The following is a 13200-nucleotide window of genomic DNA, read 5'->3' on the forward strand; positions in this document are numbered from 1 at the left end:
ATAAATAAAATAAAACTTCTAGAAGAAAACATAGGAGAAAGTCTTTGTGACCTTGGGGTAGGCAAAGATTTTTTTAAACTACAACACCCAAAACGCAGTCCGTAACAAGAATAAAACTGATATATTAGACCTCATCAAAATTAAAAACTTCTCTTCTGCAAAAGACGCTGTTAAAAGAATAACAAGGCAAGCCATAGACTGGGAGCAAATACTTGCAAATAACATCTGTGATAAAGGATTTGTATCCAGAAGTTATAAAGAACTCCCCAAACTCAAAACTCAAAACTAAGAAAACAACCCAATATTTAAAACGAGTCAAGATTTTGGAAAAAAAAAAAAAAGGACAATTCACCAAAGAATATATATGGAAGATAAATAAGATGTTCACCACCATTAGTCATTAGGGAAATGCAAATTGAAATCACAAGCTATCATTGCACGTGTATTTGAATACCGAAAACCAAAAAGACTGACCATACCAAGTATTGGCAGAGGTATGGAGCATCTGGAACTCTTGTACACTCCTGCTGGTGAAGCATGGCACTACAACCACTTTGGCAAGTTTTTTTGGTTGTTTTTTGTTTTTTGAGTCAAGGAATTCTCCAGTGGATCAGCAGGTTAAGGATCTGGTGTGGCTCCAGTCACTGCTGTGGGTTCAATCCCTGGCCCTAGAACTTTTGCATGCCGCAGGCATCGCCAAAAAAATAAAAATTAAAAAGTTAAACATCCACTTGCTGTATGATATGGCCATTCCATTCCTAGTAATTTACCCAAGAGAAATGAAAGCATATCTCCATACAAAGACGTGTACCTGAATGTTCCTAGCAGCTCTATTTGTTATAGCCAAAACCCAGAAACCACCTGATATCCATCAACATAAGAATGGATAAGCAAGTCATGGTACATACTGCTCAGCAGTCAAAAAAGATGCACATAACAACATGGATAAGTCTCAGAATAATGCTGAGTGGAATAAGTCATAAAAAAGAATATATAGTGACAGGAAACACCAGATTTTGCCTGGAGTGGGTTGAGAGAGGGGTGGAGGGGAGGCTTACAAAGGGGCAGGTGGAAAGTTTTGGGGGTGATCGATGTGTCCACTATTTTGATGGAAACTACTGCTCGTTTCAAGGGGTATACATATGTCTGAATTAATCAAATGGTACACTTTGGGGGGGGGGGGCACTGGAGGTGTGCCTATGAGACATGCGGAAGTTCCCAACCCTGGGGATCCAACCTGCACTACAGCAGTGATCTGGGCTGCTGCAGTGACAACTCCAGATCCTTAACCAGTTGGGCCGCAAGAGAACTCCCAAACTGTACACTTAAACATGCACAGTTAATTATGTTATCACATCCCTCATAAAGCTGCTAAAAAAACTTCTACTCATCAAAAGATGCTATTAGAATTCGATCGGTATCAGGGCCAGAGAGCGGACCCCAGAGAACTTGAGAAAGCCCACCATGCCCCTGTCTAGTGACCCTCACACCCCAGGAGGAGCTGCAGCTGTCACGGCAGCCCCAGTCACCATGACCACAACCCTGAGCAAGGAGGCAGAGGCCCAGCCACCCACTGCTCTCTGTGCTGCCCACGCCTGCACCACTCGCTCAAGGAGTGTCACCTGCTGGTGGGACAAAGAGGTCACGGCAACAAAGGTTTAGGGAACAGTTAGATGATTCCTTCAAGTAAGAGTTAAGTTTTCACTAACAGTAAGGACATCAAGGAGGATGTATTTGGGCAGCAGACTGCCATAAAGAGTAACCCCAGGACGTGCCTTTGCTGTGTAGGAGATGGAGGGACCATGGCGTGTGACATTGTTGAAGGAGAAAGGATGCAGAGGTCACTGATGTTACAGGTCCTGTATGATTCTAATTACATGACATTTAGGAATGAGGGAAACTAAGCTGTGCTGGTGAGGAAGAGCAGAATGCTGGTGGCCTATAGAGGTATAATTGACTAAGATGGAGCACTAGGGAACTTTCTGGGGTGATGGTAAGGTCCTATACCTTGGCTGTGTATGAGTTACACAAATGTATACATCTGTCCAAACTCACCAAGTTGTACATTTAATATCTGTGCCTATAACTGTTTTGAAATTCATTGCCTTTGGAAGCTGCTAGGGTACAAACTCAATACTCTGAAAACTGATTAGGGAAAGCATCAAGCATTTATCTTGACTTTTCAGTATCAGCTGTATTTTAGGGTAATCAAATAGTTGATGGTGGAAAAAGAGAAGGATTTTCTTTATAGAAGAATTCTAACAAATGCAGAAGGAATGATATAATTGGGATATCTCAATTTGGTAGCCATTTTCTAGAGTAATGGTATAGGTAATGGCCTTCAATGGTTGATGGGGAACTTTATTTATTTATTTTTTATTTTTTTGTCTTTTTAGGGCCACACCCTCGGCACATGGAGATTCCCAGGCTAGGGGTCAAATCAGAACTACAGTTGCTGGCCTATACCACGGCCGTAGCCATGGCAATGCCAAATCAGAACCGTGTCTGCAACCTACACCACAGCTCATGGCAGCGCCAGATCCGTAACCCACTGATTGAGCCCAGGGATCGAACCCGCAATCTCATGGTTCCTAGTCGGATTCGTTTCCACTGTGCCACGATGGGAACTCCTAGTGAGGAACTTTATAACTGACAAGCCAGGATAACAGCTGTTCTCAGTGATCAATAATGTGGCCATTATTAAAAGAAAGAACAACTAGCTATCATTAATGAGCCTTCTGACGTAAGGCCAGAGGGAAGCACTGAACACCTGTGATTATTTTTTTTGGGGGGGGGGGGGCTGTCTTTTTAGGGCCGCACTCGCGGCATATGGAGCTTCTGAGGCTAGGGGTCGAATCGGAGCCGTGGCCACCAGCCTACACCAGAGCCACAGCAATGCCAGATCCGAGCTGCATCTGCGACCTACACCACAGCTCACGGCAACACCGGATCCTTAACCCACTGATCAAGGCCAGGGATGGTTCCTACTCAGATTCGTTTCTGCTGCGCCTCACAGGAACTCCCAGTCTTGCCTTTTGTTTTAATTGGACCTAAGTCAAATTAAACCTCTAGATGTAGTTTCTAGTTTACCGGAAAGAGAAGGGACACAAGGACATGTTTAACAATGCACAGTCTAATGTAGAAAGTGAAAAGTTCTATAGGACAAAGGACCCAAATAATTCAACAACCACAAAAAAGGCAAAAAGAAAAACAAATGGGTTAACAGCTATAAATTAAGAGAGACTTAAGAGATAAATTGACAAGTTAACTAAATACAATATGTGGACTTCATTTGAATCCTAATTTGAACAAATCAATTGTGGAAAGATATTTATAAGACAACTGAAGAAAATTGAAAACAGACTGGAATTAATAAGTTATAGGGGATAAACAACAAAGTCCTACTGTATAGCACAGAGAACTATATTCAATGTCCTATGATAAACCGTAATGGCAAAGAATATAAAAAGTGAATGTATATATGTATAACTGAATCACTTTGCTATACAGCAGAAATTAACGTAAATCAACTATACGTTACTAAAAGAGGAATTATTGTTAATCTTTTAGGTGTAATTAAATAAATATATTTAATGAGGTTGGGAGGTAATAAAACAACATTTGCCATATATATATATTTTGTTTGTTTGTTTGTTTTGTCTTTTTAGGGCTGCACCTGCAGTATCTGGAGGTTTCCAGGTTAGGGGTCTAATCAGAGCTACAGCTGCCGACCTATACCACAGTCACAACAATGCCAGATCCAAGCCACGTCTGTGACCTACACCACAGCTCACGGCAACACTGGATTGTTAACCCACTGAGCAAGGCCAGGGGTTGAACCGGCAACCTCATCATTCCTAGTCAGATTCGTTTCCACTGTGCCACGATGGGAACTCTTTTTTTTTTTTTTTTTTTTAAAGGGCCACATCTGCTGCATATGGAAGTTCCCAGCTAGGGCTCAAATGGGAGCTACAGCTGCCTACCACAGCCACAGCAACCCAGGATCCAAGCTGCATCTGCAACCTACACCATAGCTCACAGCAATGTCAGATACTTAACCCACTGAGTGAGGCCAGGAATTGAACCCACATCCTCATGGTTAATGGTCAGGTTTGTTACCTCTGAGCCACAATGGGAATTCCACATTATACTATTTTCTGCCTTCATGTGTGTTTGAAATTTTTATAACCCACAGGTTGATATTAAAATAAATAAATTAAAAATGTAGAAAAAATGATCACACTACCCAAGGCAATCTACAGATTCAGTGCAATCCCTATCAAAACACTAATGGCATTTTTCATAGAACTAGAACAAATAATTTTAAAATTTGTATAGAAACACAAAAGATGCCAAATAATTAAAGCAATATTAAGAAGAACAGAGCTGGAGGAATCACACTCCCTGACTTCAGACTATACCACAGAGCTACAGTAATCAAAAGAGTATGGTACTGGCACAAGGACAGAAACAGATCAATGGAACAGGATAGAAAGCCTAGAAATAAACCCACGCACCTACAGCCAACTAATCTATGACAAAGGAGGCAAGAATATACAGTGGAGAAAAGACAGCTTGTTCAATAAGTGGTGTTGGGAACACTGGACAGCCACATGGAAAAGAATGAAATTAGAACACTCCCTAAAAGAATGAAATTAGAACACTCCCTAACACCATACACAAAAACAAACTCAAAATGGATTAAAGACCTAGATATAACACCATAAAACTCTTAGAGGAAAACATAGGCCAAACACTCTCTGACATAAGGGACAGCAACATCTCAGATCCACCTCTTAGAGTATTGACAGTAAAAACAAAAATAAACAAATGGGACCTAATCAAACTTCAAAGTTTCTGCACAGCAAAGGAAACCCTAAACAAAATGAAAAGACAACCCACAGAATGGGAGAAAATCTTTGCAAATGAATCAACTGACAAGGGATTAATCTCCAAAATTTATAAACACCTTCCGCAGCTCCATACCAAAAAAACAAATTACCCCATCCAAAAATGGGGAGAAGATCTAAACAGACAATTCTCCAAAGAAGACATACAGATGGCCAAAAAACACATGAAAAGATGTTCAGCATCACTCATTCTTAGAGAAATGCAAATCAAAACCATGATGAGATATCACCTTCTATCAGCCAGAATGGCCATCATCAAAAAGTCTACAAACAATAAGTGCTGGAGAGGGTGTGGAGAAAAAGAACCCTAGTACACTGTTGGTGGGATTGTAAATTGGTGCAACCACTGTGGAAAACAGTATGGAGCTGCCTCAGAAAACTACAAATAGAATTACCATTTGATCCAATAATCCCACTCCTGGGCATCTATTCAGAGAAAACCATGACTCGCAAAGACACATGTACTCCAGTGTTCATTGCAGCACTATGTGCAATAGCCAAGACACGGAAACAACCTAAATGTCCATTGACAGAGGAGTGGATTAAGAAGAGGTGGTACATATACACAGTGGAATATTACTCAGTCATTAAAAGGAACGAAATACCGGCATTTGTAGCAACATGGATGGACCTGGAAATTATCATGCTAAGTGAAGTCAGCCATACAATGAGACACCAACATCAAATGCTTTCACTGACATGTGGTATCTAAAAAAAGGACAGAATGAACTTCTTTGCAGAACGGATACTGACTCACAGACTTTGAAAAACTTATGGTCTCCGGAGGAGACAGTTTGGGGAATGGGGGGATGCTCTGGGGTTGTGGGATAGAAATCCTATAAAATTGTATTGTGATGGTCATTGTACAACTACAAATGTAATAAATTCATTGAGTAATAATAATAAAAAAGAAAGCCTAGAAATAAACCATGTACTTATGGTCAATTAATCTATGACAAAGGAAGCAAGAATATATAATGGAGAATCAATGTTCTCTCTAACAAATGGTTCTGAGAAAACTGGACAGCTACATGTAAAAGAATGAAATTAGAACATTGCCTAATACCATAAACAAAAATAAACTCAAAATGGATTAAAGACCTAAATGTGGGACCAGATACATAAAACTCCTAGAGGAAAACATGGGCAGAACACTCTTTGACATAAATCACAGCAATATTTTTCTTGGATCTGTCAACTAGAGTAATGGAAGTAAAAGCAAAAATAAACAAGTGGGACCTAATTAAACGTAAAAGTTTTTGTACAGCAAAGGAAATCATAAACAAAATGAAAACAACCTACAGAATGGGAGAAAATATTTGCAAATGATGCAACCAACAAGGGATTAATTTCCAAAATTTATAAGCAGCTCATACAACTCTACATCAAAAAACCAAACAACCTAATTAAAAAATGGGCAGAACTGGGAGTTCCCATCATGGCTCAGCAGAAACTAATCTGACTAGGAACCATGAGGTTGTGGATTTGATCCCTGGCCTCACTCAGTGGGTTAAGGATCCGGTTTTGCTGTGAGCTGTGGTGTAGGTTGCAGACGCGGCTAGGATCTGGTGTGGCTGTGGCTGTGGATTAGACCCTTAGCCTGGGAACCTCCATATGCCGAGGGTGCGACCTTGAAAAGACAAAAAAACAAACAAACAACCCACAATATGTATCACCTTACATCTGTTAGAATGGCTGCTATGGAAAAGACAGACATAATAAGTGTTGGAGAAAAGGGAACCCTCGTGTACTGTTGGTGGGAATAAACTGGTGTAGTCACTATGGAAAACAGTATGGAGTTTCCTCAAAAAATTAAAAAAAAAAAAGGGCAGAACCGAATGGACATTTTTCCAAAGAGGAAATGCAGATGGACAACAGGGAAATGAAAAGATGCTCAACATCCCTAAATCATCAGAGAAATGCAAATCAAAACCACAATATCACCTCACCGCTGTCAGAATGACTATTATCAAAAGAACACAAATAACAAATGTTGGCAAGAATGTAGTGGAAAAGGTACACTGTTGGTGGGGATGTAAATTGGTGCAGCCACTGTGGAGGTATGGAAGTCACTGTAAACCAGCGATAATTGAAAAAAATAAAAATCATTTAAAAAAACAGTATGGAGGTTCCTCAAAAAACTAAAATAGAACCATCATATGACCCAGCAATTTCACTCCTAGGTATACGTAAAAAACAAAAAACAAAAACAAACCCAAACCCACAAATTTGGAAAGAACATGCACCCCTGTGTTTACAGTAATGTTACTGATAATTGCCAAGACATGGAAGCAACTTGAGTGTTCATCAACAGATGAGTGGGTCTAGAAGCTACACACACACAATGAAATACTGTTCAGCCATAAAAAAAGGAGATTTTGCCATCTGCAGCGATATGGATGGAGGTGGAGGGTATTATGAGAAATGAAACAAGTCAGGCAGAGGGGGACAAATACTGTATGATATCACTTCTATGTGGTATCTAAAAAATACAAGTTAGTAAATATAACAACAACAAAAAAGAAGCAGACTCACAGATATAAACAAACAAGTGGGAGTTCCCATCATGGCTCAGCGGTTAAGGAACCCAACTAGCATCCATGAGGACTCGGGTTTGATCCCTGGCCTTGCTCAGTGGGTTAAGGATCCCGCATTGCTGTGGCTGTGGTGTGGGCCGGGCAGCTTCATCTCCAATTCGACCCCTAGCCTGGGATCTCCCATATGCTGCAGGTACAGCCCTAAAAAGACAAAAATAAATAAATAAATAAAAGAACAAACAAGCGGTTACCAGTGGGGAGAGGAAAATGGGGAGGAGAAATATAGAGGCAGACGATTCGGAGGTCCCAACAATTATGTATAAAGTAAGCTACAAGGATATATTATACAACATGGGGAATATAGCCAATATTTCATAACTATAAATGGAGTTTAAACTTTAAAAATTGTGAATCACTATGTTTACACCTGTAACTTATATAATATTGTACATTAACTTCAGTTTAAATAGGAAAGTGAAAGAACAAAGGGATTCGGTCCTTCATTCTTTATTTTGACTGTTGCAGTGAAGATGAGTTTTTGGACTTTTAGAAGCCGTTTGACACCACATAAACCACAAGACAAACCAAGGACTGATGCACACTGGGGAAAAGAATGCTTAATCTTTTAAAGATTGAGTGTTGACCACCGGCCGAATGCTCCCACTGGGATTTTTCCTAAACAAGCAACAGTAACGTTTTAGGACAATTCACTGGAAAAACTGATCCCTTGGTGGAGGATCCTGCTGTTGGCCAATCTGAAGAAAGAAATCTGGATTTGACTGCTCTCTTCTCCAGGAATGTTGTTAGGCCAGTTTTTAACCAGCCCCTAAACAACTGTAATCATTCACTGACCCAGCAGTTCTTCAGATCACACATTAAGAGAATTGTATCTACAATTCTTATCCCTATTAAAGACACAATAATCTGCTAATATTTTGACTGCCAATGTAAAATAAATAATAAAAAAGTGAAAGAAAAACAAAAATAAAAAATGTTTAGGAGTTCCTATCATGGTAGAGTGGATACGAATCCATCTAGGAACCATGAGGTTGCAGGTTCGATCCCTGGCCTCACTCAGTGGGTTAAGGATCCGGCATTGCCATGAGCTGTGGTGTAGGACGCAGGTGCGGCTAGGATCCCATGTTGCTGTGGCTGTGGTGTAGGCCAGCAGCTGTAGCTCTGATTGGACCCCTAGCCTGGGAACCTCCATATGACACGGGTGCGGCCCTGAAAACACAGAAAGACCAAAAAAAAAAAAAAAGTTTAAAGTTCATTCTCCTTAAATAATTTAGGGGCCTTAGCAGCCTAATTAGTCTAGCCATCTTAGAGCTAGTCTTAGAGCTCCTTAAAGGTACAGCCCAACCATACACATTGAGTTTTTATCTGGCCCAAAATTTTAGCAGACTTCATACTAGGGTTACATTCAGTCTCTAGTTAATTTGGACTGAATGTTTGTGTCCCCCAAAAATTCATGTTGAAATCTTAACCCCTGATGTGTTAGGAGGTGGGGAGATTAGGTCATGAGGGCAGAGTTCTCATGAATGGGGTTCTTATGAATGTGCCCTTATGAGACCCAGAGAGTTCCCTTAACACTTATACACCATGTGAGGACACAGCTAGAGGTGGCAGGCAGTGCTTTCCAGACACCAAATCTGGCAGAAATTCCTGGAAATCTTGGATTTCCAGCCTCCAGGACTATGAAGAATAAATGTTAATTGTTTATGAGCCACCCAGTCTATGGTGTTTGTTACAGCAACTCAAACAGACCATGACACTAGTGTGGTCTAGATAGATACTTTTTTCAAGCAACTGATCAGAGTTTTCAGGGCCATGTAGAACTTGTTTCAACTCACTTTGAATAACTGAGGTCTGTAGAGGGTTGTGAAACTGACCAGGACCTCTGATAGCCTGAAATCACCACAAATCATTGAGTATTTAAGAAGCCAGTAAATAAGCCCCAAACCTTTAGACAGGGAGTTCCTGTCATGGCTCAGTGGTAACAAACCCGACTAGTATCCATGAGGATGTGGGTTTGATCCCTGGCCTTGATCAGTGGGTTAAGGATCCAGGTTGCCCTGAGCTGTGGTGTAGGTCGCAGACATGGCTCGGATCCGGCATTGCTATACCTATAGTGTTAGGCTGGCAGCTGCAGCTCTGATTTGACCCCTAGCCTGAGCACTTCCATATGCCGCAGGTACGGCCCTAAAAAGCCAAAAAAAAAAAAAAGTATTAAAAAAAACCCCAGGAGTTCCCGTCGTGGCGCAGTGGTTAACGAATCCAACTAGGAACCATGAGGTTGCGGGTTCGATCCCTGACCTTGCTCAGTGGGTTAAAGATTTGGCGTTGCTGTGAGCTGTGGTGTAGGTTGCAGATGCGGCTCGGATCCCGCGTTGCTGTGGCTCTGGCGTAGGCCGGTGGCTGCAGCTCCGATTCAACCCCTAGCCTGGGAACCGCCATATGCTGTGGGAGCAGTCCAAGAAATAGCAAAAAAAAAAAAAAAAAAACCCAAACACCTTTAAACAGAAAATTGAATTCCATGTCTTTAAATACAGTCTTGTCCAACTCCTGTACAAAAATGGAAAGTTTGAAGCTTTTTTTTTTTTTCTTTTTAGGGCTGCATCAGCAGCATATGGAAGTGCTCAGGCTAGGGGTCAAATCAGAGCTGCAGCTGCCAGCCTACACCACAGTCACAGCAATGCCAGATCCGAGCCTTGTCTGTGACCTACACCACAGCTTACAGCAATGCTGGATCCCAGACCCATTAAGCAGGCCAGGGACTGAATCTTCACGGGTGCTAGTCAGATTCATTTCCACTGCATCACAATGGGAACTCCCAAGGCATCTTTTTATGCTTGAGCTTTAAAAGGATTTATGTTCCCTGGTAAGAACCATAAAAAGCCCTGAAATACACTCTTCTTCTGTCATCAGGCTGAGCTTACTCTATCAGCATCTCTGTATTTTTCAGGATGATACCAGCAAGCAGACCACCTGTGTAAAGATGGAGGTTTCCGAAGGAGGGGACTTTGCAGCCTTCCTCCTCCAAGGCAAGACTAACTGGAGGTTCTTAAAATGGTTCACATTTGCCTACTCTTCCAGATAATCACTCCCCCTACCATCCTTTTATTTAGAAATAATTTACAGAAGAGTTGTAACCATAGGACAGAATTCCCCTAACTGCTTTATCCAGTTTCCCTAATATCAACATTTAACATAACCATGATACATATGTCAAAATTAAACAAATAACATTGGTATAACATTATTAACTACAGGTGTTTTTTTTTTTTTAGATTTTACTAGTTTTTCTTCTAATTTTTTCACTCCAAGTTTCAATCCAACGTATCATATTGCATTTATTCATCATCTTTTTAGTCTACAACTATTTGCAACAATGTCTTGGTCTTTGTTTGTTTTTCATGACCTTGACATTGATGAAGAGTACCAATCAGATATTTTTTCTTTTTTTTTTTTTTGCTTTTTGCTTTTTTAGGGCCACATCCATGGTATACAGAGGTTCCCAGGCTAGGGTCTAATTGGAGCTACAACTGCCGGCCTAGCCACAGCCACAGCAATGCCAGATCTGAGCCTTGTCTGTGACCTACACCACAGCTCATGGCAATGCCGGATTCTTAACCCACTGAGCGAGGCCAGAGATCCAACCCCGAAACCTCATGGTTCCTAGTCAGATTCGTTTCCACTGTGCCAGCGGAACTCCACCAATCAGATATTTTGTGCAATGTTCCTGATTTGTTTGTCTGACTCTTTCCTCATGCTTCAACCTGGGTTAAGGGTTTGGGAGAAGGTCCGGAAGAAGTGACATGCTCTTCTTGTCACATTATATCAGGGGGAAGTAGTAGCAGTGTGACCACTCCTGCTGATGTCACCCTTCATCACTTAAGTAAAATGACCTGCCAGTTTCCTCCGCAGTTGAGCTCCTGTTCTTCTGTTTCCATACTCTAAGTCCAGACCATACTCAAGGGGAGAGAATTTAAGCACAATTTCCTGGATATATAAGGATCAAAAATATTTAAGACATGCACTGAAACTGCCACAGTGACTGATAAACTGACGGGAGATACTTTGAGAATATCCTGTTTCTCCGTGAAGTTTTGCCCCCCAATTTTTATTTTTATTTATTTATTTATTTATTTATTTTTGTCTTTTTGCCATTTCTTGGGCCACTCCCGTGGCATATGGAGGTTCCTAGGCTAGGGGTCTAATTGGAGCTGTAGCCACCAGCCTACGCCAGGGCCACAGCAACGTGGGACCCGAGCCGTGTCTGCGACCTACACCACAGCCCACAGCAACGCCAGATCCTTAACCCACTGAGCAAGGGCAGGGACTGAACCCGCAACCTCGTGGTTCCTAGTCGGATTCGTTAACCACTGCGCCACGACGGGAACTCCTGCCCCCCAATTTATAGAAGAAAATAGATAAATGTTTTGGCTACACCTCGGGGCATGTGGAAGTTCCCGGGCCAGGAATCAAACCTGTGCCACAGCAGTGACCCGAACCCCAGCAGTGACATCGCCAGATCCTTAACCACGAGGCTACCAGGGAACTCTGACAGAACATATTTTATTCAAGTGATTGTAAGCATGATTTTTAAATATTTAGACGTATCGTATGTTAGCCTCTATACTCTTGTCCCAGGCTCCTCAAATGTTAGGTGCTTGAGGAAGATATATATTTTATAATGCTTTATGCATCAAAGGAAGCTTTTTTATTCATCTATTTGTTATTCATTTATTATTTTTTAGAACAGCTGTAGTTTCATGGCCAAATTGAGGAAAGGTACAGAGATTCCCTATGTACCCTCTCTGGCCCCACACATGTGTAGCCTCCCCCATTATCAACAACACCGGTACATATGTTACTACTGATGCACCTGCATGGACACATCATAATCACCCAAGGACCAGTCATCCAAAGATTGTTTACATTCAGGTTCTCTGGTGTTATACATTATATGGGTTTGGACAAATGTATAATGACATGGATCCATCATTAAGCTGTCATACCGAGTGTTTTCAGTGCCCCACAAATCTTTGGTGCTCTATCTCTTCATCCCTCCCCTCTCCCCAACTCCTGGCAACCACTGACCCCTTTACTGTCTGCATAGTTTTGCTTTTTCCAGAATGTCATGTAGTTGGAATCATACAGTATGTAGCTTTTCACTTTCACATAGTAATATTCATTTAAACTTAGCTTATTTCTCTTTTTTTATGAAAGTATAGTTGATTTATAATGTTCTGTCAATTTCTGCTGTAAAGTGACCCAGTCATATCTAGCTATCTATACACACACACACACATTCTTTTTCTCAAATTATCTTCCATCATGTTCTATCACAAGTAATTGGATATAGTTCCCTGTGCTATACAGCAGTACCTCATTGCTTATCCATTCTATTTTTTTCAATTTTTTTATTTCTCCAATACAGTTTTTTTCCTACTGTACAGCATGGTGACCCAGTTACACATACAGGTATACATTCTTTTTTCTCACATTATCATGCTCCATCATAAGTGACTAGACATAGTTCCCCGTGCTACACAGCAGGATCTCATTGCTAATCCATTCCAAAGGCAATAGTTTGCCTCTATTAACCCCAAATTCCCAGTCCATCCCACTCTCTCCCCCTCCCGCTTGGCAACCACAAGTCTATTCTCCAAGTCCATGATTTCCTTTTCAGTGGAAAGATTCATTTGTGCCATGTATTAGATTCCAGATATAAGTGATGTCATATGGTA

The 13200-nt window shown here is 41.1% G+C and overlaps 1 protein-coding gene across 1 annotated transcript in view; it reads left to right on the forward strand.

Moving 5' to 3' along the window:
* The window catches only part of WDR93 (WD repeat domain 93), a 47387-nt gene that overhangs the window by 5329 nt on the left and 28858 nt on the right, over positions 1-13200 (forward strand). Inside the window, exon 4 of the mRNA XM_047797149.1 lies at positions 10413-10491. Within this exon, the coding sequence (XP_047653105.1) occupies positions 10413-10491 (79 nt within the window). The remainder of the gene's footprint in view (positions 1-10412; positions 10492-13200) is intronic.

This window comes from Phacochoerus africanus, chromosome 9 (assembly GCF_016906955.1).
Source record: "Phacochoerus africanus isolate WHEZ1 chromosome 9, ROS_Pafr_v1, whole genome shotgun sequence".
Taxonomy (NCBI): domain Eukaryota; kingdom Metazoa; phylum Chordata; class Mammalia; order Artiodactyla; family Suidae; genus Phacochoerus; species Phacochoerus africanus.